Raw genomic sequence first — 24752 nt, 5'->3', positions numbered from 1 at the left:
CGCTGTGGTGTGCTGAGGCGTGTCGCCCTCCCAGGGTGAAGGAGTCCTCCGGATGGCAGCAGGTCTTCACCTCGCCTCGGCTGGACTGGATGATCGACAGGGTGGCGCTCAACGCCAAAGTCATGGGGGGCTCGCTCGGTGAGAACGACAAGATGGTGGCGGTGTCCTGTGTGACGGAGATCATCCTGTGGTCCGTCTGCTCCGACGGCAACGGCAATGAAATCGGTGAGTGGAGCCAGAAGCTGCCCTCGTGGCCATGGAGTCCAGGTCCAAGCCCGAGCCTCTGCCGGCAGGAGTCTTCAGTCTCAACGTCCCAGTGGAGGCGCTCTTCTTCGTGGGTAACCAGCTGATCGCCACCAGTCACACGGGCAAAGTGGGCGTGTGGAACGCTGTGACCAAACACTGGCAGGTGGGTGGAGTCAGGGTCCGGTTCAGGACGACGTGCTCATCTGTCATGTGCTTCAGAACCAAGACGTGGTTCCCATCAGCAGCTACGACACGGCAGGCTCTCTCCTCATCCTGGGCTGCAGCAACGGCTCCATCTGCTACATAGGTGAGGCACCGCCCCACGCTGGGCGCTGATGATGATGATGATGATGACGACGCTGATGCTGATGATGTGGACAGACGTGCAGAAGTTCCCGCTGAGGATGAAGGACAATGACCTGCTGGTGACGGAGCTCTACAGAGACCCCAGTGAAGATGCCATCACTGCGCTCAGCGTCTACCTGACCCCAAAAATCAGTAGCCTCTCACCCGCCTCTCGCCCCGCAGCACGGCCGCTGCCGGACTCACCCCGTGCTCTCGTCCACAGGCGACAGCGGGAACTGGGTCGAGATCGCGTATGGAACCAGTTCTGGGACCGTTCGGGTCATCGTGCAGCACCCGGAGACGCTGGGTTCGGGGCCGCAGCTCTTCCAGACCTTCTCCGTGCATCGGAGCCCCGTCACTAAGATCATGCTGTCGGAGAAGCACCTGATCTCAGGTGAGTCCTGGGGCGTCTGTGCCCAAGTGTCCGGCGTCTGAGTCCGTGGCTGCTTCCGCCAGTGTGCACGGACAACAACCACGTTCGGACCTGGACCGTCACGCGCTTCCGCGGGATGATCTCCACCCAGCCGGGCTCCACGCCGCTCACCTCCTTCAAGGTGCTGAGTTTGGAGGACGTGGATGGACTGGGCTGCAGCGCCGGGACTGAGATGGGTAGGTGACTCGGGCCGGGAGGCGGCGGAGTCAGGGGGGCGCCTGACGCGGCGTGTGCCTGCTTGTGTCAGGGCCGTACGGCGAGAGGGACGACCAGCAGGTCTTCATCCAGAGAGTGGTGCCCGACACCGACCGCCTCTACGTCCGACTCTCGTCCAACGGGAAGCGGTGAGTCTGTCGCCTGCTGCTGCTGCTGCTCGGCACGTGACCGTCGGTGCTTGGGTCCCCAGGGTGTGTGAAGTGCGCTCGGTGGACGGCGCCTCCATCACCGCCTTCACCGTCCACGAATGTGAAGGTTCCAGCCGCATCGGCTCTCGACAGCGCCGCTATCTCTTCAGTGGCCATGGCAACGGGAGCATCCAGATGTGGGACCTGACCACCGCCATGGAGATCTCAGGGAAGGTGGACATCAGAGGTGAGCGCGCACGCAGCATTTGGAATGAATGAATGAGCCTTTAATACACTGAAACGACACGGAACTCCCGTCCGACAAGACATGACAAGAGGGAGGACAGAAGTAGTGACCACGGTAACTAGGCTCCGGTGAGTGTCGGACAAAACACCTCAGCACACCGGCACATGGAAGACACAGGACTGCACATGTGGGAGGGGGGAGGCAGGCACAGCGGGGGCCAAAGAAGACAAGAGTCAGTGATGGGCAGGGAGGCGGAGCGGCTTGTCTGCCAAACTTCCAGGAGAGCTGAGCGACCTCGGGAGGGCCAATGAAGATAGCCACTTGTTTTGGCTCAGGCTGATCTGCCCGCGAGTCTCTCTGAGTTCCACGTGTTTATCACAAGGAACAAGAGGAAGGGCAGCAGGTCATGTGACCCTCCTGGCTCCAGCTTCCTCAGCACCGTGAGCTCTGCCACGACTGTACAGGCTTCGAGCTGGAGGCCGTCTCTAAACCTGGGCGCCACCTTTCCTCAGCAGGACGTAGCGGCAGACAGGTTGAGCACCAGCGTGGCGGGATTATCTTGAGAGCAAAGAAGGTGATGTGAGTGCAGAAACACAGTGGCAGGAGTCGGCGGGAGGGAGCAGGCTTACTCTTGGAGCGCTGAACCCCGCTGGAGCTGGAGGGTGGCGCGGCTCTTTCTCACACCAGTGCTTGTGGCTCTGGCAGCTCTCGGTGGGCCCACAGAGGAGGAGCTTCTGGAGCTTTTGGACCACTGCGACGTGACCCTGACCAGGACCCCGGACAACACCCCGCGGGCCTCCACCTGCAGCCTGCTCATGGACTCCCTCCGGTCTGAGCGCTGCACCTCGTGGGCTCCCACTGGCTTTGCTTCCTCGGCTTCGTCGCTCTGTGGCAGTCTACCCCGTCACACTCCTTCCAAACCTGCCGGGGATTTTGCCGATCCGACCTCACCCGCCGGCCCGGTCTGTGCCCACCCCGGTGCGCGGCTGGTGAGGCACTGGGAGGAGCTTGCTAAAGGTCAGGGGTCAGCGGGGCCCGGAGGAGATGGGGCCAGGAGCGGCACGTGTCACCAGCTGGAGCCTCAGTTTGGCCGAAGAACCCACCCCTCCATGACACTGGCCACGTCTCTCTCACCACCAGGGGGCGCTGGGCAGCCGCCCCCGTCCAGCCCCAGCCTGCCTGCCACTCCGTCTCCGCCCTACACGCCCCCTTGTGCTCCAGCAGTCGCGGAGGGTCCAGACACCCCCACCCCCGCCTCCAGCCCCAAACCCCACATGAACGAGACCAGCTTCTGATGGCTGTCTGTGACCAAGTGCCTGCAGTAGAACCCTGATGGCTCAGGTCCCAAGGGTGGCACCAGGAGGAGGAGCCGTGGAGTGCCAAAGTCCCTCAGGTGTGTGGCATCGCCCCAAGATGTTTTTAACTGTTGGAGACTTGAGTGATGTCAAAATAAAGGAAGCTTTTGAGGTGACCGTTGCGTGTGTGCGTGTGACAGAGGGAGAAACTCACCCTGCCCTGACCACGCCACCCTGCAGTCATGTTGCTGGGGTCTCCACACCTCTCGCCACGTCCCGTGTGGGATCTTTGTGACTCTGGGTCCGAACACTTCAATTCAAGCCTTTGACTCGGAGCTTCACCACACGTCCTGCTCTCTGAACTCGGCGGTGGCCTCTACTGTCCTGTGTCACCGCTGTCAGCGCCACCACACAGAAACAGTGGATCAGGACCAAAGGTTTTTATTGAAAGAACAAAAGTGACCTCTGGCAGCTCGCCACAGTCCGACGACAGAAACCTTGGCGACTGTCAGCATCATCCGTCCAGAGGCAGGCACTCGTTTCTCATCCAGAGGCAACGTACCACTTGTGTCTGACTGGACGGCAGCCTTGTTTGTGGCACTGGCTTCCTCCGACCCCCATGGAGCGACGGTGAGGAGTCTGTCTTCAGAGCCCGTGACACTGTGGCTACCCTGGAGTCCTGTTGCTCATTCTTCTGGTCGTGAATTGACTCGTCACACGAGAAGTCGTGGATCGGGTGGTTGGTTTGAGCGCATGCTTTTCTGTCGCAGGGCTTTGGTGCTCAGGTTACGCTCCTCTGTCCCCGCACGCCTGTGTCTCGCGTCGAGAGTCCCCGGAACACGAGTCGCGTTCAGACCCCCCGGTGGGTCCTCGTCAGTATTCCTCTCCCTCGTCTTCGCCCTCGTCCCCAACGCTGTCGGTTCCCACCTCCTCGTAGTCCTTCTCCAGAGCGGCCATGTCCTCGCGCGCCTCGGTGAACTCTCCCTCTTCCATCCCCTCCCCCACGTACCAGTGGACGAAGGCCCTCTTGGCGTACATGAGGTCGAACTTGTGGTCCAGTCGGGCCCAGGCCTCGGCGATGGCGGTGGTGTTGCTCAGCATGCAGACGGCCCGCTGCACCTTGGCCAGGTCGCCTCCCGGAACCACGGTCGGGGGCTGGTAGTTGACCCCCACCTTGAAGCCCGTGGGACACCAGTCCACAAACTGGATGGTGCGTTTGGTTTTGATGTTTGCGATGGCAGAGTTGACGTCCTTGGGCACCACGTCGCCGCGGTACAGCATGCAGCACGCCATGTACTTACCGTGACGAGGGTCACATTTCACCATCTGGTTGGCCGGCTCGAAGCAGGCGTTGGTGATGTCGGCGACTGACAGTTGCTCGTGATAGGCCTTCTCTGCCGAGATCACCGGCGCGTACGTGGCCAGAGGGAAGTGGATTCGAGGGTAGGGAACCAAGTTGGTCTGGAATTCTGTCAAGTCCACGTTGAGAGCGCCGTCAAAGCGCAGCGAGGCGGTGATGGACGAGACGATTTGACCGATCAGCCGGTTGAGGTTGCTGTACGTCGGCCGCTCGATGTCCAGATTTCTCCGGCAGATGTCGTAGATGGCTTCGTTGTCGGCCATGAAGGCGCATTCCGAGTGCTCCAGGGTGGTGTGGGTGGTCAGGATGGAGTTGTAGGGCTCCACCACGGCGGTGGACACCTGGGGGGCCGGGTACACGGCAAACTCCAGCTTGCTCTTCTTACCATACTCCACAGAGAGGCGCTCCATCAGCAGCGAGGTGAAGCCGGAGCCAGTGCCGCCACCGAACGAGTGGAAGATGAGGAAGCCCTGGAGCCCGGTGCACTGGTCCGCCTGGAGGAGCACAGCCGGTCACTGCACGTCCCGGGACGGGGAAAGGCTCAGGCTCACCAGCTTGCGAGTCCTGTTCAGCACAAGGTCGATGACCTCCTTGCCGATGGTGTAGTGGCCTCTGGCGTAGTTGTTGGAGGCGTCCTCCTTCCCCGTGATCAGCTGCTCGGGATGGAAGAGCTGCCGGTACGTTCCGGTGCGAACTTCGTCTGCCAAGCAAAGCGGCTGCCGTTTCTGCTGCAACGTCCCACCCAGTGAGGCCTTGCTTACCGATGACGGTGGGCTCCAGGTCCAGGAAGATGGCTCTGGGCACGTGCTTGCCGGCGCCGGTCTCGCTGAAGAAGGTGTTGAAGGAGTCCTCCCCGGCGATGGTCTTGTCGCTGGGCATCAAGCCGTCGGGCTGAATCCCGTGTTCCAGGCAGAAGAGCTCCCAGCAGGCGTTTCCTATCTGAGACCCTGCCTGGCCAATGTGGATGGAGATACACTCACGCTGCGGAGACAAGGACGCGGGTGAAGGTCGGCGCAGGGGAGCGACGGAGAGCTGCCGGGGCCTCACCATGTTGACCTGTGTCTGTTTTTTCCTCCTCTACTCTACTTTTCTCTTTCTTCTTTTTCTGATCACAACGGTGGTTTGTTTGACTCCTGGCAGGTGCCATACTTTCATTTATAATCTTTTTTGGGGCGGAGCCACAAATCCTTTGGTAAGGAGGCGGCGACAAAGCAAAGACTGCGCCACACAGAGCTGTGAGCAAACAAAGACGCCGGTCCCTTTGTCACAGAGTCTGACGGCTCGGCGCCGCGCAGTCGCAGCCCGAGTCTGCACCGTGCCGGGTCCGGGTCAGGACGTCCCCTCGGGCCGGCAGCACCTGGCCGCGGCGTCCCACCACGAGCACACAGAGAACCTGGGTTGGGTCCCACAACCTGTGCAGTGACTTTATTGAAAGGTACTTCCCACGGTTACAAAGTGGTGAGGACGAGTCAACGGTGAGCTTACAAAGATACAATGATGGGAGTTCAGTAGTTTGCTCTGCGAGAGCCTCATGAGCCCAAAGGTCAGAGGTCAACGCCCAGCCTGGGGAGGAACCTCGGTCCAGGAAAATGTTGAGTCTCGCTGATCTCTAAGTGGATGGAGACCCTCGACGCCCTGGTGCCTCCCGGTCCTGTCAGGAAGGAGCCGATGGTGGCGAGGTGTTGGCCCCGGCGTCTCCTCTACGCCGCCACGCAGTGGTTGGGTCTGTGTGACATCACGTATCCCCTCCTGCACACGCAGCGGAACGAGCCCTCCGTGTTGACGCAGCGAGCGTTGACGCAGGGAAAGTCCACGCCGGCGACGTCCTCGCACTCGTTGACGTCTGCCACAGACAGAGGCGGCGGTCAGCGTTAGGCGTCTGCATCCGCCAGACCCGAGGTCACGTCACCTGTGCATGTCATGAAGGTCAAGTCCAGCTGGTAACCGAAGTCACAGTCACAGGTGTAACCCTCAGCAACGCGGACGCATCTTCCGTTCTCACAGCCGAAGAGGATCCCGCAGTCGCCGCCCGCCGACGCCTCCTGCTGTCCTGAGGTGGGAGGAGCTCTGTCATCGTTGGACCAGCGGCACTCGTGTGACCTGAAGGGGCTCTAATGGGTCAGAACCTGCGGGACTGACTCTGTGTGTAGAGTTAAGATGAGAAGATGGTACAACAGGTGCAGAGCCCTGGAAGTGACATGTGTGGGTTCTGTTTTGAAGCCTGAGAGCAGCAGTCTCGGCATGAAGACGTGAAGGAGAGCGTGGTTGGACCAGGCTCCAGGGGAGGATCTCGGCCTGTGGGAGCCGTCCCACTGTGTGGAATGCTGCGCTTCCATCCACCTTTGTCCTGCTGCTGACAGCAGGCTGTTGCTTGGCCTTAGATGAGCCGTTTAGGAAGGAAGACGAGTGACGGACTCATCTGAGGGGAGGGACCGCTGACACGCCCACACGGCCCATCACACACCGGATCACGGACGTCTGACTCACTGTGGTGAGCCCGCCTCTGCGCTCCGGCTCTGCCGTCGTAGAAGGGCGACCGGACCTCAGCGTCGTCCTCACTTAGCAGTGGAGGAGGGAGAGCTGCGAAGGGCCGCTCTGCTCCAGGGTCCGCAGGCAGGTAGAAGGAGGGCGGCCTTGGAGGGCCGGCGCCAAGGTCTCCGTCGGGGTAAGACCTGTTGGAGAGACAGAGCGATTCCCGCACGGGACAAGTCACGCAGGTTCACCGGTCCCGAGGTCTGTCTGATCGGGTCATGACACCATGACAGAGGAAAGTGTTGACCTGAAGTCTGCTCTCGGGAGACCTGAAAACCCGTCGTCAGACCAACGCCCGCCAAAGGCCCGGCCTCGCAACCTGGCGCCCCCTGGTGGAGAGAAGATGTGGTGACGTGAGAGGGAGGCGGGACGGTGTGACGACCGTTCAGGTGAAGGCCCGCACGTCTTGCTCCGGGACTGGCATCCGGTCGGGCCAACGGTTCCGGTGGTGAGGGAAAGAGGCGCGGGCTGCAGAGGGCGGCGAACTCGTCTGCGGCGAGAAGGAAAGGCTTGGCTTTTGTGACCTCGCACTCACGGAGCCCGCGGCTTCCTGCTACCAGAGTCGGCCGCCGGGCACAGCGCGCACTCCATCCCCCAGCCGGCGCCGTACAGACAGCAGCAGTCGGCGAAGGAGACCTGGCCACTCAGCAGAGGACTCTGACACACCAGGTCGGTGACGTGCTGCCAGCACAGCGACACGCCCTCGTCTGCCGGTCACATCCAGGAAGTCAAGGCACACGTGGGTGGAGTCCAGGTCTGAGACTCTCACCTGCGCTCAGGTGGGAGGCGTTGAGGCAGGCGCGCTGCGTGTCGTCCAGCGTCAGCGGCGGCGGGCAGCTGCAGTAGTAGGAGCCCACCGTGTTCACGCAGGTGCCGCCGACGCAGGCCTCCTCCTCGCACTCGTCGTGATCTGACGCCACACAAGGACATGCCGAGGTTGGACTCCTGTGGCGTGCGTGCGTGCGTGCGCGGGGGCCGCGGCGCGACGTACCGATGCACTCCAGCAGCGTGCTGTCGTAGACGTAGCCGCTGGAGCAGTAGCACTTGTAGCCCGGGATGTTGTTGACGCACATGCCGCTCTTACACACCTCCGGCTGGAAACGTTTGCACTCGTCCACGTCTACACGACAAACGCACACGTTGCCGTCGACGCCATCCACCGCGGGGAGCACCAGCAAGGCAGACCTGTGTAGCTGAAGGCGTCCGAGGAGCTGGTCACGTAGCCCCGCCCACTGGGACACAGAGCCTGGAAGGGAGCTGGAGGTGCAGGGTAAGTGGCACTTCCCCTGAGGAGGTGTGGCAGGACTCACCTGAGCGAGGGGGGGGGCAGGCCTGGTACTGGCAGCCCAGCCCCCAGCCCTGCCCCACCGTGCAGCAACACTCCTGCTGGGTGGTGTTGGTGGCCAGAAGGTTGCAGGTTCCTCGCTCTGCCAGGTTGTAGTAGCATTCCCTCCCCTCCCCTGGGCCCGGGGAGGGGAGGGGCTCGCTGGGGGGCGTGGTTGAGGGGCGGGGCTCCAGACCGGCTGCTGCTGCTGCTGCTGAAGACCAGAGAGAGCAGGAAGGTTGAGAGGCGCTGCAGGGACCACGTGTGTCCCGCCCAGTGATGGCGTCACAGCCAGCAGATACCATCTCTCTCTTTAACGTTTCAATGAGCCAGAGGGAAGTGAAATAAAGGATGTCGAGGCCATTTCTACCACATGCGCAGCAATTATTCCCACTAAACAGCATGTTTGTCACTGAATCGTCTGTTCTCCTCCTCAGTCTGTGGAACAAGGCGTCGTGACTGGCTGACACCTGCGGAGCTTTGTTTCTCTTTGATGTCGCACCAGAAATCACAACAGTCTCCACAGCAGATAATGATGTCCATCTGAAGGTAGTTCAGTCGTAAAAACAAAGCTCCGCAGGTGTCAGCCAGTCACGACGCCTTGCTCCACAGACTGAGGAGGAGAACGGACGATTCAGTGACAAACACGGTGTTTAGTGGGAATAAATGCTGCGCATGTGGTAGAAAGCGCCTCGACATCCTTTATTTCACTTCCCTCTGGCAGGTAGGACACATTTGGTACCTACAACAGAGTCCCAACAGGCGGCGCATGACTGTCGTGCTCATGAGCTCGTGAAGAGCTGTCACGCCGCACGTGTCTGGCCAGGGGCTCGGACACTCGCTCTGGACGTGACGCGGAGGGGGAATCCTGGGCTACAGCCTGCACATCTACACCACTGGCTGGGACCTGCCTCCTGGATATTGACTACTTGTCAATGTGTTACGATGACGAGCTGCACTTCAGAGCTCCTGTAACAGTTGTTATGAAGTGGTGTTCTCTTTTCCTGTCTTTTGTTTCCCCGTTTCATCATTCAGGTCGGTGTCCTGGGAGTCACTTGGCCTACAGCCTGGTGTTTGGGACTTGCCTGTGCACTCTCCACTGGAGGAGCGCCTGGATCCCGGTGGACAGGAAGTGATGCAGCGGTACGAGCCGAGGGTGTTGACACACGCGCCGGAGGGACACGTGGCCCCGCCCACTGACGGCGCACACTCGTCCACGTCTGTGACGGAGACAGTTAGGACTCAACCTGCCCGAACGCAGGCGGGTTCACTCACCGAGGCAGGCGCTGCTGTCGGCGCTGGCCGTGAAGCCGTCGGCGCATACGCACCTGTATGAACCCGCCACATTCACACACTCACCGCTGGGAAAGCAGCGCTGGCTGAGCAGACACTCGTCGATGTCTGGTGATGCACACACACACACACACACACACACACACACACACACTAGTCACCAGCTCACCTGCGTGGGTCCGTGTGTGTGTGGCGTACCTGCGCACACGCCGCTGACGCGCTGGTAGCCGGGACCACAGTCCAGGCACCGGTAAGATCCCGGCGTGTTCACACACTCGCCACCCGGACACGAGCCAACGTCCTCACATTCATCGACATCTGCAGAGAGACGCAGGTGTGTGTTGGAGCATATCCATCCTCCTGGGGCCCTTTTGCTGGAGTCTCTATCAGAAGGTTAGGACCTGAGAGCAACTGGGTCTCAGTCTGCTCCAGGGTCCTGGTTCAGGGCAGGTCAGGGGGAGAGGCTGGGGAAAGGGTGATGATCCTCAAACACATGTTGAATCTAAGACCCAAACGAACGAACATTGTAGCAGGTTAGCATTAGCATTGTAGCAATCATGTCCTGGCGCAGCCAGGGGAGACGCTTTACCGTATTTTCCAGACTACAGAGCGCACCGTAATATTAGCCGCACCCACCAAATCTCAGAAGGAAAATGGATGAATGAGCTCCTCACATCTTATTTACATTTAAAGTGTTCAGAAAGCACTGTTTTCACCCTCCAGTAGATCGTCTCTGTTAGCAGAGCTGCGGGCACGCCGGCGAAAACAGCGCAATTTGAGCGCTTTAAAGGTAAATAAAACGCAAACGTGATGTCATCGGTTTGATGTGATGAAGCTCAATATTTTTGCCAGCAAAGAGCATGCTCATTAGACTGTAAACACTCGGGATGCTCCGAGGGACAGGGAGAGCACTCAGCTGAAGCAGCTGTCTTCAACCTCTTTCATGAAAGTTCTCACTCTGGACGGTTGCAAACGTTTCAGATTCAGGTGCTGGACTGCGAACGCTGCATCTGACACACGCAAGACTGCAGCGGATTCGGTCCCGGTTGATTCCGTCTTAAAACGACACCTGAGAAAGGCTGCTCATCTGGTGCGGTGAAATTAATGATTATTTCTCGGGCAATATGCTTCGCGTTCTGAACGTCACGCTCAGACCGGCGAGTGTCCGCGAGTGACTGCTGGTTCCTGCAGTTTCACTTTCATGAGCACCAGAAAACTCTCTGTGCTCCGTCAAGTGCTGGTGTTTGAAATATCGTATTGAATTCGTGGCGTTGACGCCTCTTAACGTGCATGTGCTGCAGGATGCAAACTTGACATGACAGACTGAAAAAAGCTTCCGCATTAGACACGCCGTTGCCAAGCGAGTGGCGAGTCGGCAGGGAGGAGCGGACGCATCACAAACCGCGGGCGGTGCCTCATCAGAGCGGCTGCTGTCACATGTGACGGGATTTTGTGACCGGCAATGACAGGCAGTGGTCGGCATTCACAGATCACGAGTTCAGCCTTTCATAATTGGTGGCCGATTGACTGGAATATCCCTGTAAAAATCCATATATTAGCCGCAGGGTTCAGACCGCGAGAAAAAAGTAGCGGCTTATAGTCCGGAAATTACGGTACTCCATCGAAACACCTCTGCCACACAGGCGCCTGACTCGGCCGTCACCAGACGCTGAAGTCCACTGCTAAACAACGGTCCCTCCCAGTGTGCGTGTGGCCTCAGCACATCTACACGGCACAACAAAAACTCATCCTGAATATAAATCACTGCAATATCCAGACTCTGGAGCTTCTGGCCGTCCAGACATGGAGCCTGGTGACATCAGAGCAGTGAGATGAAGCGCTCACTGTTCCACCGCGTGTTTCCTTCCTGTCCTCCGCTGCAGCGTGCGCCCAGTGACGGCGCTACATCCACAGTGTGGAAGGAAGAGCAACTGGAAGAGCTGCCATCTGAAGGGAACTATTGGAGCTGGCTGATGTTGAGGAGCTGCTTTCTCTTCAAATGTTGGGGGGCGGAGTCACGCAGAGGAGAGAGGACGGTCGGGTTTCAGACCACAGAGAGGAGACGCTAGTCAGCTGAGGAGATGAAGTGTGGAGTCAGTGGAGAAGAAAGCTGTTCCTTCTTCACTGGAGCTCACTGTTCCATGAGGAGCGCTCGCTCACAGAAGACAAAAGTCACTCTCACCACAGACGGGTTCAGGAGCCTCATCCATCCGTCTGAGAAAGGAGCCATGTTTGTCAAAGTTGCTTCAAGTTCTTTGACGGCCAGCGCACACCTCAGTGCTGTCACGTGACTTCACTGACTAGACTCAGTCGACTTGTTGTGTTCAATCCATCAATTGCATGTCACACATGTTCCGTTTCTCGATGTAAATCATGCAAGCTGTAAATGATTTTTACTATTTCTATTTCTATTTCTAAACTACTGCAGCAGTCCCCACAGCCGACGGCAGGTGGACGGCTCACGCTGCTCCAGGTGACAGTGTTAGACTGCTCCTCCGCAGTAGATCAGGCCGTGGGGCGTGTGTGTGCGTGTGTACCTGTGCAGCGGCGGCCGCTCAGGTGGAAGCCCCTCTGACAGGAGACGCAGCGATAGGAACCTGGACTGTTCAAACACTCCTGACCAGGACACCGCAGCTGATCCAGACACTCGTCGATGTCTGAAACATGGGATCAGCCGTGACCTCGACGCTTCCTCAGAGCCAATCGCCATCCGCGGCGCCGTACCTGCGCAGCTTGCATTGTGGACCCGGTAACCATGGCGGCAAATGCACCTGAAACTGCCTGGCGTGTTGGTGCAGTGGGCGTGGCCACATGGGTTCTGGAGACACTCGTCCCTGTCTGGGGACACGTGGCGGGCGGTTAGCGCCTCCGCTGACGTGTGTGTGTGTGTGTGCATGAGCTCACCGTGACAGAAGGTCATGTGCAAGTTGGGCTCGTATCCTTGGTCACACACACAGGTGTGTCCTCCGCGCGGTCGCTCCACACAGCGACCCGGTCCACACAGGCCGGGTCTGTCCTCACACACACTGGGCCCTGCTGCACGCACCAAGCCCTGTGGTCACAGTGGCGCTCCACCGCGAGGAGCTCTTACTTACCTTCAACTCTGGGGGTCACTGTGGGCAGCCGCTCAGGGCCCGAGCCACTCCGGGGGATTGGGGTCGGAGCCGGTCTCTTGTGAGGGGCCAGGCTCGGAGCCAGTCTCGTCTGAGGGTCCGGTCTCTTCTGAGGGTCCAAGCTCGGAGCCGGTCTACTCCGGGGGGCCAGGCTCGGAGCCAGTCTCGTCTGAGGGTCCGGTCTCTTCTGAGGGTCCAAGCTCGGAGCCGGTCTACTCCGGGGGGCCAGTCTTGCTCCTGGAGACTGTTGCGGGTCTGTGGAAGTGGAATATTTCAGCGTGTCCAGCACCTGGGCAACTCCCTCTCCACTGGGACGTGTGTGGGTCTGGTACCTTGCCGTCTCCACTCTGGGGGGCTGTGCAGCACACGTTGCTTCTGCTGGCCGTTGGTTCTGCTGGTGGCGACAGGGGGGTCCACAGAGGGGCTGACCTTTGACCTAGCAGTGGAGCCAACCTCTGGCGGGGCAGCCCACCCGAAGCCCCGGGGAAATACGGAACCTGCAAGCGGACGAGGGGCTGAATCTGGCCTTGACCATGTGATCGTCCTGTGGTGACTTCATCAGACTGCGCCACCACAGGTGCCAGGAGCGAGGCCTGGAGCTGCACCTGCAGTCGCTGGTGAGAGGTGCTCCCTCAGGGGACCGGACCTGAACTGCAGAGTGGAGTATTGGTACCCGGGCCCGGCAGGGCAGCTTTGCTTGAAGGCCTCTGCAGTGAGACGGCGGTGGCGGGAGTGAGACGGAAGGTGGCGCAGCGGCGAGAAGTCTCACCTGAGCCGAAGGACGGGCAGCGCTGGCAGGTGGGGCCCCAGGCTTTGCCCACTCGGCTGCAGCAGCAGATCTGCCTGGTGATGTTCCTGAGGATGGGCAAGGAGCAGAGGCGCCCCAGATCCGGAGACAGCACCCGGTAACACTGGCCCTTCTCCTCCGAGATCACGCTTCGAGCTGCCGAACCACAACACGGCGGGATCTTTGTGAGGACCGTCTGAAGGTCCAACAATCGGGTGAGGAAGACTTTTCTAGCGCTTTTTATTTGTTCTAATCCTGACCCAATGTGTTTAGGGGGAGAGGTCCCCACAAGGACGGGAGTGTGAACCTGAGTGTGTGCTGCACGTACATATGCAGAGTCCGTGCGAAGCGTCGAGAATGAAGCCGGGCCTGCAGACGCAGCTGTAGCTTCCCCTGGTGTTGACACACAGGCCGTTCTCACAGAGGCCGGGCTTCACGCACTCGTTCACGTCTTGCCACACGCAGAGACACAAACGCACACATGAGCACAAGGCTGCGGCGGAAGTGCACAACAGCGCCACGCACACACACACACACACTCACCCACACACGCGCTTCCGTTGACCTGGTGGAAGCCAGAAGGGCAGCTGCTGTTCTGACCTGAGGAGTCAGAGTCATGGTCTGTGAGTGTATGTGTGTGTGAGTGTGTGTGTGTGAGTCTGTGTGTGTGTGTGTGTGAGTGTGTGTGTGTGTGTGAGTGTGTGTGTTTGTGTGAGTGTGTGTGTGTGAGTCTGTGTGTGTGTGTGAGTGTGTGTGTGTGTGTGAGTGTGTGTGTTTGTGTGAGTGTGTGTGTGTGAGTCTGTGTGTGTGTGTGAGTCAGTGTGTGTGAGTGTGTGTGTGTGTGTGAGTCTGTGTGTGTGTGTGAGTCAGTGTGTGTGTGTGTGTGTGTGTGTGTGCGTGTGCGTGTGAGTGTGTGACTGTGTGTGTGTGTGTGTGTCCATGAGTGTGCGAGTGCAGGACCTGACTGGGGGCAGAGGACACAGTCAGACGTCCCCCACGCTCGGCCGATCCCCCGACAGCACATCTCTTGAGTCCTCAGTCCCAGGAGAGGCGACGCACACTAGACACCGGACACACACTGAGCGTCTGCCACACACGCACACACTCACACACTCACCTGTCCGTCCTTCACCTCCCTGAAGCAGAACCCGAAGGCCGAGTGTTCTCTGGGGACCCGCTCCTGTCTCACCACCTGGGCCTGGAGCCTTGAAGAGCCCGACTGAGAAGAGAGCGTCTCAGGTCGGACCTCGCTGACACAGTGCACTGAACAACTGAAACAACACACTCAGCACCTGCTGGAGCTTGGCCACAGGAGGGCGCTGTTCTGGGACCTCCACAGAGCGGGCTGCCACACACACACACACACACACACACACACACACACACACATCAAGAGAGGAGAGACACCCACATGACGTGGTTGCTGTGACGCTCGCGTCACACACTCACACACATCCCCGGCCCCCGTGGCTCTGGAGCTGCAGCTGCTGGTGCAGGCCGGCGAGAGCGTGAGGCGGGGCCCCGGATCCTGGCCCTCTGCTCCCGGCAGGCAGGCGCAGAGCAGCAGGGCCACGGCCAGGCCTCTGGACAGCAGAGGCTGCATCTTCTGGCTTCACCCTCGGCGGCTCCTCATCCTCAGAGTGCTGGAGAGTCACTACACACAAGTCCAGTCCAAGCTGCAAAGAGTCTGTCGCCCGACAAAGACTGGAGACCAGCGTCCGGAGCGGTGGGGGGAGGGGGAGCATGTCAGAGCGATGATGCAACTCCTGGCAGCAGCTGGAACTGATGTGGGGGCGTTTCCTTTCAGCCATGCTGAGACCAGCAGGAGGCGCCGGAGCCACTCACGGCTGTGGCTGTGTGTGTGATGGGTGCATGAGTTGTACTTGTGGGGACCAGAACTCGGAAGGGTCTTCAGCCTGGAGGCAGGAGAGGTCCCCACAAGGCCAGAGAGACAGACCTGTGTGTGTGTTGACGTGTCCAGTTTCTGGCGTCTCCTCCTCCGTCAGAACATTCCAGTCGACTCACATCACCCTTCCATTGTTGCACGCACGCGGGAGACCTGCCTCTCACTGGCTCAGCGTCGCCCTCTGATGTCCGGCGCTGACATCACAGATCAAAGGACCAAAGGCAGCTGGAGGCTATAAACAGCAGCGCGCGCTGAAGCCGCGTCGACGCCTCCGTGCTGGAGCTGGTGCCACAGACGGGCAGGGCCGGCCGGCCATGGGAGCTGGTCCTGTAGGACATCCGGGACGAGACCCGGATCCAATCTCACTGACCGTCCGTCGGCGGTCTGTGATGCACTGAGAGTAGAGCGGGCCCGGCCTCCCGCGGCCGCCCCCTCGCCCTGAGTCTGGTGGGCGGAGCCAGCGAGGAGCTGTGGCGCAGGAGAGGACGGAGCACATCCCGGGGCCTCGGCCCCACATCTCCGCTGAGCTCGCCCAGACGCTCTGAAGCCAGCGCAGCGCCCGACAGGCCCGAGTGGTGGGGCGCGCGCTCCACAGTCAACCCCCCTCCGTCGCGAGCGTCGGCTCGTGGCGGCGACTTCTCCAGCAATATCAGACCATTCTATTGGCTATTGTTACGCAGGCGCGGCGGTGCCACCTGCTGGTGGAACCGCCCTAATTTGGGGGAAGGACCTGCTCTCCCGACTCTCCCGCCGCTCCGCGACTGGCGGCCCCCTCCCACACTCCCACGCCTCCGCACTGGAGCGCCCCCTGGCTGCCAGACCTCAAACGGACTTCCCATGTCCGCTGGTTTACTCCGGGTACTCCGGTTTTCCCACTTCTTGGTCTGAGCCCGGTGTTGGTGAGGGCCTAGCTGAGCACCAATAAAGATTGTTGATGTCAACTGTGTTGCTGGTGAGACACTCGTGACCCAACTGCTGCTGACCCTTGACCTCTGGAGCCAAACACGACTCTGAAACGCGGAACGATTGACTTTCTGACCAATACTGAAGGTAATTCTGTTGCAGTGTTCTCACGGGCAGCACCACAGACTCGAACCACAAGAGTCACTCTCCAAATGCAAGTCTTTTATGGCAGTGTCTTCCAACCTCTCTCTGGCCACGGCAGCCTTGGTTCACACCACCACAGGAACCCGGGCCAAAGCTCACTCGTGCTGAAAGTCCTGTAGAAAATCCCTGTTCACTGGTGAAACACTGCAGCTGCTGACACTGGCTTCTTCTGTTGCCAGGCTGTTTGTTTCCCATGTGTCCAGAAAGAGGCGGCAATATGGCAAACTATATCATTGATGTATTGAGCGACGTTAGATCGCTGTTTGGATCTTATTGTAAGAGAACTTGCGTATGCGTTTTACTCACATCCGGTTCCAGAACTTCCAGCGCGCCACTTCAAGTCCAGAGACTCAGAGCGCTGCGTGTCTGCTGCAGATGTTAGTGTAGCGATGGCTTTCCTTGTAAAAGGAATCCACCCGTGTGGCCTCTTTGGGTGTCCCGAGTCATCTGGCAGCCAGAGCAGTGCAGCGCACAGAGAAACGGAGCAGGGACCACGTGTGTCCCACCTGCCGCGGAGTGATGACGTTTCAATGAGCCAGAGCATTTATTCCCACTAAACACCATGTTTGTCACGGAATCGTCCGTTCTCCTCCTCAGTCTGTGGAACAAGGCGTCGTGACTGGCTGACACCTGCGGAGCTTTGAGTTTGAGGTTTTGAACAATGATCCGTTTCAGTTGAGTCTTGGTGTCAGTTTCAGTCACTTCTGCTTTTTCCCTTCAATATGGGCCATTGAAGACTGAAGATGGAAACAGGTCACAGAACAGCATGAAAACTCACCCAGCAGCAGGTCAGCGTCAGGCACCACGAGTGGTGACACCAGCCCAGGTCCATAGCTTCTGCATCACCTCCGACAGTGTCACCAGAACTGGACTTCCTAGTTTCAGCGTTGTGAACAGACGCTGCAGTTTCAGCAAGCTTTTATGAAGAACTTTGGTTTTTATTTCGGTGAAGGACAGTTCTGGTTTTGCTGACCTCTGGTGACCTTGCTCTGAAGCCGAGGCTGGTCCTGGCGTAGCGCTGACCCGCGCCTCTGCTTCAGCCTGAGGATGCACGTGCGTGACCTTCGACCCCCTCACTCACAGGCCTCACACATGACCGTGGTGAGCTCCTGGCCTCCACTCGTCGGCCACATAGACGAAAACACGTCCCAGCTCCTGTTCCTGAACGGTCCGTGGTCCTGCCGTTTGTTGGCCTCGCCACATTGTCTGGTGGTGATGGTGACGTTTTGATTTGATTGTCATGTTTTACATGCTTCTTTCTTCTCGTGTGCTTCATTTATGCGGTGATGTTGGACCGTAGTGATCCGGGGTGATCGAGTGGTACCAGCTTGGGCCTGTAGAGGGCACTGTGAGACGGGTGTCGGTGGATATGTGTGTGTGTGTGTGTGTGCACGTGAGTCCCAAGTGCCTGCTCCCAGGACTCATGGAAGGTGTTGGACGACGTCGGTCTAGTCACGACACACGAGTCAGGATTTGGAAAGCAACCAGTCCTTTGCTTCCAGAAGAGGAAAAACCAACTCCAACCAGCACGACAATCCGGATCTCACGTGTTCATTTGCACGACTCAATAGCCGCAGCAACAGTCCAGCTCTACACCAGCTCCAGGCCGTTACAGAGTTAAACTCTCTCTGTTCAAGACTCGCCCGAGTCACGTCAGGTAACAATGCTGTTTTCTGCCTCTTATAGCGGTATATAGGAGGCTGGATGTCAATCAAGGGACCCGACACAGGAGCGCGCTTGTGTGGATGTTCCAGACTCACGGAGCCGAACCGTCGCCTTGGTGTGACTCTGTACTTCGTTCCAGGACGGACCGTTTGACACATACGACAAGAGAATAATCCGTCTGGGACAAGACTCGATCCTAGAAGGAGGGAAGAGGTGCTCCTCCACGGAGGTGAAGACCAGACGTGAGGTCGCGCAGCTTCCTCCAGCCAGTCAGGGGCGAGGAGCCACGCCGTTTTACTGTAAGAGCCACATCCTACAAATATGTCAGGACAATGAATAACAGGTGAAACACATGCCATACGTTTAGTTGAGGGAAGGACAAAGTTTGGTGAAGAGCCGCATGAAACTGGGAAGAGAGCCGCATGTGGCTCGGGAGCCACGAGTTGGCCACCCCTGCTCTAGAGTCTTGTCAAGTCCAGTCCAGTCTAGAGTCAAGTCCAGTCGCGTCTCGTGTCTTGTCAAGTCCTAAGTCACTAGTCTCGAGTCTAGTCAAGTCCAGTGTTGTCCAATCTAGAGTCTTGTCTAGTCAAGTCAAGTCCAGTCCAGTCTAGTCTCAAGTCCAGTCACGTTTAGAGTCTAGTGCAGCAGTGGCCAAGCAGTCAGAGGCTACGAGCCACATTGTTTTACTTTGTTGCTGAAAAGAGCCACGTCCTACAAATATGTCAGGTCGTAAGGCTCAACCTGAACAGCAGGTCACGTGACTGAGCGTCAGTATAGCGGTTAAAGCTCCTCCCTGCGTGTCACAAGGTTGATGGTTCACGTCCAGCGTACGTCTCTTGTGCATGCCTTTTTCAAATTCACACTTTTGACCGTGATCCTCCTTGAATATCAAGCGACGTAGATGGTGAAGAGCCGCATGACACGGGGAGAAGAGCCGCGGGTGGGCCAGGCCTGCTCCCGCAGCTGAGCGCAGGAGCACTTCCACTCGGTGACAGGGGGCGAGGAGCACATGAAGCACCTCAGGCGAGTCTTGTCTTAAACAGGGACCTTAAGATCAGCTTCTTCCACGGACACTGGGAACAGGCACTTCGACGTCAGCCCGTCAGAGGGCTCCGCACGTGTTCATAGAACTGAAGTGACCTTCAGTAACTCTTATGTCTAGCTTCAGACTTGCGCAAACACCGTCCCCTTCAACATGAGCCCCACAGTGCCCTCTGCAGGTCCAAGCCGGTACTAACAGAGAAAGTCATTCAGAGAAGTGGCGTTGACCAGGAGGACGGCACCAGCGCCGAAGATCACCTGGAGCGAGGTGCACTCTCCCATCATAAACCATGGTCAGGTGCTGGAGCAGCCACTGGTTGAGGAAACTACAAACCATCACATGCTTGATCTCAGAGGTCCTTGGAAACAGCCAGCCTTTGATCTGAGGTCTGCTCTGGTGCTTCTGGCCAGGAGCTTCGTGCCCTGGTCACCTGATCAGGCGGCTGCTTTCTCTGCTCCGTGACTCCACAGGTCCCGCTGCATGTCGTGGCTGCCTGGATCTGCACCGCAGCACGTGGTGCAGTCTGTGGGAATCATGATATTTTACTTACCATCATATTCATCAAGTATCTGCTGTTGAATAAACTGCTTCACCATGCTTTGTCTCATGAGAGGCTGAGGCTGAGGTCACCTGACTGTGCTCCAGCATGAGAGGAGTGTGTGTGATCAGGACAGTGTGGGACAGAGTACCAGGACCAGGACCAAGAAGTGAAGAACCAGAAGCGCTCCACACTGCATTTATTGTAGCGTGAAGACCCACACAGGCCTTTACTGCCCCCCACTGGTGGGCTTTGGAAGTGCAGCGGACGGCAGGAGAAGCTTGACTGAAGCGTCCGGAGCGCTGTGGATCCCAAGAGAGATGGAGTCTTCCCTTCCTGGGGGGGGTCACCACTGAGCGCGCGTCCCACCCTCACGGCATGTCGGACGCTGCGCTGGTATCTCCACACGGTGATGTTGGATCCCCCGAGTCTCCACCATCAAAGCTGTCCTCCACCGGGACCGGGTCCTCGCTGGTAGCTTTGGCGCACGAGTGGAGCTCCATGGTTCTCTTGTCTGGGCTCTGGTGTCACTTCTGCCTCCTCCCCTCACAGGAACATCAGGAACAGGATCATCAACACTAAGGCAGCTAAGATGGTCACCACGGTGTGCGGCCTGAAGTGTTCCGACATCTTTGTGATGCCAAGGTTCGGCCACCGCTGGAGGAGGGCGGCTTCTCGCAGGCGGCCCACCGTCTCAGTCTTCATGGCGCCAGCCTTCCTCTCCTCCCGGGGGCCTTTATAACCTCCAGTCAGCGTTTCGTGCCGGATCTCCAAAGACCTCTGAGTGACATCACGAAAGGTCCGGAGGCTCTGACCTCCCACCGCCCATGAAAGACGTAGTGGCTTTGGTGCCTTAAATGGCTGCAGTACAAGATGGGTTCTGACAGCAGGAGGAGCCTTTTTTTAGGCCCAAATCCTGAGCCGCCCTCCATGACGTGAAGGCTGTAATGGAGATCACTGCTGCTAAGACTCAAGATCCCTTTGTTTCACAGAGATTTCAGCTGCAACCGGGCGAGCATTAGCTCTGTGTTTGGCTCTGGAATCCATCTGCTGCTGTCCCGCACAGAACCAGCCGCAGAGGTGAAGAGAAGGCCAGCCCCGCCCCGCCCCATATGGGCCGTCCAGTGCTACAGCGAAGACACCTTTTGTTGTATATACTGGAAAATCGAAAATATTATAACCAAGGCCTGCTCTTATTATGAGCACTTATTGAACCTGTATGCTTTGCACTTTGGAACTTACAAGCAGGACATGCTCTGAACTCAGGGTGAACTTGTAAGCAGACAAGGTTTTAAGCTGAGCTTGCGATTATGGTTAACGCTTAGAAGGTACGTTGTATTAATAGATCATTGCGGTCTTCACTTAGAAGATAAGTTACATTTATCAAAACAATGAAACTAACACTCAGCATGTTCAATGAATCTAAAACATCTGCATAAGACATGAGGGGTGTCTCTAATGAAGTTAAAACTTTCCACTAAGGACGACAGCTAGAAGACGTGATGAAAATTAAAACTTTCCACTGAAGATGACAAGAACACGTCATCCATTAATGACGCAGTGGGGGATTGTTTATTGAAATCAGCAATGTTGCTCTAAAGGTCGAGGATAAACTGACCCTTCTGGCTCTTGCTCCACGCTTTTGGCTTCATCCGTTTGCTGTAAGGTCTTGTATCTTAACTTGGGACGGTGCTCTTGCTCTTGCTCTTAGGCTATTTGACTTAACTCTTTTTGTTGTTCTCTTATGGTTTTTATTATTGATTGGTTGATTTTTATTATTAATTCTTTGGACTTAATCTCTTTTATTGCATATACTTTGAATATATTTTTATGATCTTTGACTTAATCCTTTTTATTGTACGCATTTTGATGATATGATTTTTGGACATTTATGGATGTGCACTAGCGTTTGGCGATACCCTTGAGTTTATTGACGTTATTGTTTTTATTATCCTTTTATCATTTTTGTATTGAATTTTATTCTTGATTGATTTTACTGTTTTGTTATCCTTTTTATCAATTTTTTTAAGAAATACTTTTGATATAAAAACGAAATAAAACTGAGTACGAATTAAGTACTGAAATCGACTGGCTCCTGTACTACCATCAACTGGGTTATAGGTGAGTTAATGCTCGATGATTTCCTTCCCTGTGCACATGTAGTGAATGTCTCGACTGGTAGCATTATTCCATCCTGAATTATTAGGTCAATGATAAAGTGGTAGTTCAGAAGGCTGAGGTAATATTTCATTTAAGGAATGGCTTGAGGATCTAATCATGTGTCCCTAAACGAAGCTAAGTATGGTAGAAGGTGTAGCATTGTAAGGTCAAGAACCTGTTTCTCAACAGGTCGGGCGAATTCAATAACCCGCTCAGTGACGCGCCGACACGACTCACTAATATAATCAGATGAAGTTGATACATCTATGATAGTTTTAGAACCGTGTCTGCAACAAGAGGCTGACTGAGTTGACCACACGACCTCCCTTTACCAGAGAGGCAAAGGGAGGTCGTGTGCTCCGAACTAGGGGCGGCTTGTTATAGCCAATTGCCCTGGACACAAAACCTTGAAATCCAAACCCGACGACACCTTTTTTCCTGACTCAGCAGAAATCTTTGGCAATAGTGTCACAGAAAACACTTGCTACATTGGAGACACTACACTTTAATATTACGTGCCATTGTTTTGTAGGGGTAGGTCACGTCACAGCTCCCCCACACAGCTTCTGAACCGCAGCCACTCGTCCTGTCGTCGCTCCACCCTGCACATCACACCTCAGAAACACAGTGCCGGCGGGTGCAGCGGATGACCAGCAGAGAAGTTTGGGTTACAGTCTCTGCATCTCTGCACAATCTTCAGTCCAAGTCTTCACATGAAATCCAAATCTCAGTTTGAAGGGTTGGGACGCCCCCTGCTGGTCCTCTGCCCGCCCATCAAGCTGACATTTTATTGTTGCTCCAATTCATCTGCTACTGAATAAGCTGCTTGGTAATGCTTTGTCCAGTGAGCGATGCAGTGATCCAGTGGGTCCAGTATGAGAGCTGCGTCCAAATCCTCCAGCCGACCAAGCTGGCCGCCTGCTGCTCCTGCTCCTGGTGCCGCTTACTTTACTCAAGAGTGCTCTCTCACTTGACTTCATGCTGCTCCTTCATCAGTGGTAGTGTGAGCGGCTTTTGCGTGAAGCCGCTGAGTCTTTGAGCCGCTGGACCTGAGACACACACACACCTGAGGTTCACAGCTTTCGTTTATTGGCAGGACGCTGTCACACGTAGGCTTTGGCTGAGCTGCAGTCAGAGGGGGGCGCTGCGGTGTAGATGCTCTGTCCCGGCCCCTGGGTGGCGCTGCAGCCGGGAGGCCGTGCTGCTCTGTAGCTGCAAGACCTGCAAGCACACTCGGGTTCAGACCTGGCGGGAGGCACAGCGCCTCAGAGGCGGCAGGTCACATCAGTCAAGCGGAGCGGCTGGTGTCGGTGACCTCTGGACCCCATGGCCGCACCAGGGCGTCCCAGAGCGGCACTCACCGCGGGGGTGGCGAGCTCCTCCTGCAGCTGCTGCACAGAAGCGACCCTCCCATCAGAGAGAGACACGACGCCGCCCATCCCAGGTAGACGCCCGATCCCAGCTCGAACCTGAGGACACGTGCTCGCCGTCAGCACCCTGCAGGGACTCGGCGGCCGCCGCTCTGCCTCACCTCACGCCGCCGAACACGGGGCTGTAGAAGTCGTGGATGACTGCGCCGGCGTACCAGGAGACGGCGATGAGCGTGAGGGAACCTGCCGGGGAGCAGCGGGCGTGAGAGTGGCCCCAGCTCAGCTGCGGGCCCGCGACTCACCGGAGAGGAGGAAGGTGAGGCCGCCGCCCAGCACCATGTGACTCTTGTGTGTCTCCGAGGCGCCGCCCATCTTGGTGCACTTCAGCCCGAGAACCGTCAGGACGGTGGCCCCGAACCCCAGCAGCAGAGAGAGGACCATCAGGGCCCGGCAGGCCTGCAGCTGGGCTGGAGACACGCACGCACACACACACGCACACGCACGCCTGAGCGAGGATTCACTGTTGGACTCACAGAGACCTATATTGGGTGTTTGCTGCTTTGTTGAAGATGCGTGGCTGGAGTTGAGAGGCTATTGGGGAAGTATTTCCAGTGGTGTACAGCAAGAGTTGAGCTGGCGTCTGGCTGAGTGGGCCACCAGGTTCCTGCATGATTTCTTCTGTGACGTGACACCTTTTAGAGAGCCGGAGGGCAACATTTGGTTTCGCTGCCTTTGGCCTTCGTCGCAGCCTCCAACTGGCCGCAGCACGTGACCCCTTCAGGAAGTGGATGGGGCAGTTCAATTCCAGATTGAAGAAAGGCATCGGAGGTTGGCCGTCTTGTCAGGTTTTGTGAGCAGCTGTGTATGGATGACTCTTGTCAAGTCATGGAACTGCTCCGGCAACACTTGCGTCTGACCTCTGCCAACAAGGTCATGGCTCACAGGTGTCGGGCTCAGAGAAGAAACGGCCTCAGTCCAAACACAGTTGGAAAAAAACATCTGGTTTGGAATGAAAATAACTGAAATGGAATGTTGCTGTGTGAGTGTGTACGTCTCATCCGCGTCCTCCCAAACATCTATGTCTGATATTGTGGAAGACGATGCCACTGCTCACGCGCGCAGAAGCTTACTCTCCACTAGGTGGCGCCAGACCGCATGTGAACCTTCTCGAAGAGTCGACTCATGAGTCGAACCAAGTCCTCTGAACGCCTCGGCGCGAAGCTTCGTCTCACCGTCACTACTCACCCGGCAGCCCCAGCACGGTCTTGAAGCGGCTGCAGTGCAGCGCGCCCAGCGAGGTGGCGGCGCAGCTCATCCACAGACCCTCCAGCTGCCACTGGCTGCTGCTCACCGACTCGGCCTGGCTGCGCACCTTCCAGGCGTGTGAGGAGGTGCAGCTGGACTGCAGACACCAGGACACCAGACCCAGGAGCAGACCCAGCAGCTGCAGGCGGGCAGCCATGGCTGTCCAGCGCACTCTCCGGAGATCCCTCGCTCCCAACTGCCTCACAACCAAACCACCAGCTCCGCACGTCTGGAACGCCGCACCAGTGTCGGGGTCGATGACCTGCCGGGAGTTCGTTGCTCCGCCGTGCACACGCACCTTGACCGAGAGAGAGAGCGAGCGAGCGAGCATGTGCCTGCG

The 24752-nt window shown here is 57.5% G+C and overlaps 4 protein-coding genes across 8 annotated transcripts in view; 1 reads left to right on the top strand and 3 right to left on the bottom strand.

Moving 5' to 3' along the window:
- Positions 1-8451, top strand: part of shkbp1 (SH3KBP1 binding protein 1) — a 12109-nt gene extending 3658 nt beyond the window's left edge. For both annotated transcript variants that reach the window (XM_053854356.1, XM_053854260.1), the window contains 9 exons: positions 35-225; positions 294-409; positions 466-553; positions 628-744; positions 815-985; positions 1048-1200; positions 1272-1368; positions 1431-1615; positions 2321-8451. In XM_053854356.1, coding sequence (XP_053710331.1) covers positions 35-225; positions 294-409; positions 466-553; positions 628-744; positions 815-985; positions 1048-1200; positions 1272-1368; positions 1431-1615; positions 2321-2910 — 1708 coding nt within the window. In that variant the 3' untranslated portion in view covers positions 2911-8451. The remainder of the gene's footprint in view (positions 1-34; positions 226-293; positions 410-465; positions 554-627; positions 745-814; positions 986-1047; positions 1201-1271; positions 1369-1430; positions 1616-2320) is intronic.
- LOC128753024 (tubulin alpha-1A chain-like) lies at positions 3366-5413 on the bottom strand. The gene is made up of 3 exons (XM_053854847.1): positions 5032-5413; positions 4822-4970; positions 3366-4764 (listed from the first exon to the last, which is right to left on the bottom strand). Exons 1-3 carry the CDS (start codon positions 5318-5320, stop codon positions 3784-3786), a joined length of 1419 nt encoding a protein of 472 aa, XP_053710822.1. The 5' UTR covers positions 5321-5413; the 3' UTR covers positions 3366-3783.
- On the bottom strand, positions 5961-15979 carry LOC128752532 (latent-transforming growth factor beta-binding protein 4-like). Of its 4 annotated transcripts, none has more exons than XM_053854043.1 (26): positions 14769-15979; positions 14612-14664; positions 14437-14538; positions 14280-14379; positions 13863-13919; positions 13648-13770; positions 13302-13475; positions 13138-13239; positions 12865-13029; positions 12515-12787; positions 12324-12452; positions 12144-12257; positions 11957-12076; positions 9618-9737; positions 9402-9527; positions 9212-9346; positions 8113-8340; positions 7988-8059; positions 7794-7922; positions 7572-7712; positions 7360-7509; positions 7206-7292; positions 7050-7131; positions 6758-6942; positions 6180-6320; positions 5961-6113 (listed from the first exon to the last, which is right to left on the bottom strand). In XM_053854043.1, exons 1-26 carry the CDS (start codon positions 14920-14922, stop codon positions 5971-5973), a joined length of 3405 nt encoding a protein of 1134 aa, XP_053710018.1. In that variant the 5' UTR covers positions 14923-15979; the 3' UTR covers positions 5961-5970. The 4 variants fall into 4 exon arrangements, with proteins under 4 accessions (XP_053710018.1, XP_053709935.1, XP_053709843.1 ...); XM_053853960.1 differs by having other exon boundaries at positions 8113-8337; positions 12324-12455; positions 14769-15977; XM_053853868.1 differs by having other exon boundaries at positions 12324-12455; positions 14769-15976.
- Positions 15980-22804: 6825 nt separating this feature from the next.
- Positions 22805-24744, bottom strand: LOC128768083 (claudin-7-like). The gene is made up of 5 exons (XM_053880675.1): positions 24353-24744; positions 23410-23574; positions 23269-23350; positions 23099-23206; positions 22805-22958 (listed from the first exon to the last, which is right to left on the bottom strand). The coding sequence occupies exons 1-5, from the start codon at positions 24741-24743 to the stop codon at positions 22841-22843; spliced, it is 864 nt and encodes a 287-aa protein (XP_053736650.1). The 5' UTR covers position 24744; the 3' UTR covers positions 22805-22840.
- Positions 24745-24752: the final 8 nt, after the last annotated feature.

Source organism: Synchiropus splendidus, chromosome 1 (genome assembly GCF_027744825.2).
Source record: "Synchiropus splendidus isolate RoL2022-P1 chromosome 1, RoL_Sspl_1.0, whole genome shotgun sequence".
NCBI lineage: Eukaryota > Metazoa > Chordata > Actinopteri > Syngnathiformes > Callionymidae > Synchiropus > Synchiropus splendidus.
Note: the sequence above shows the minus strand (reverse complement) of the source record. Positions and strands in the feature narration are given on the sequence as shown.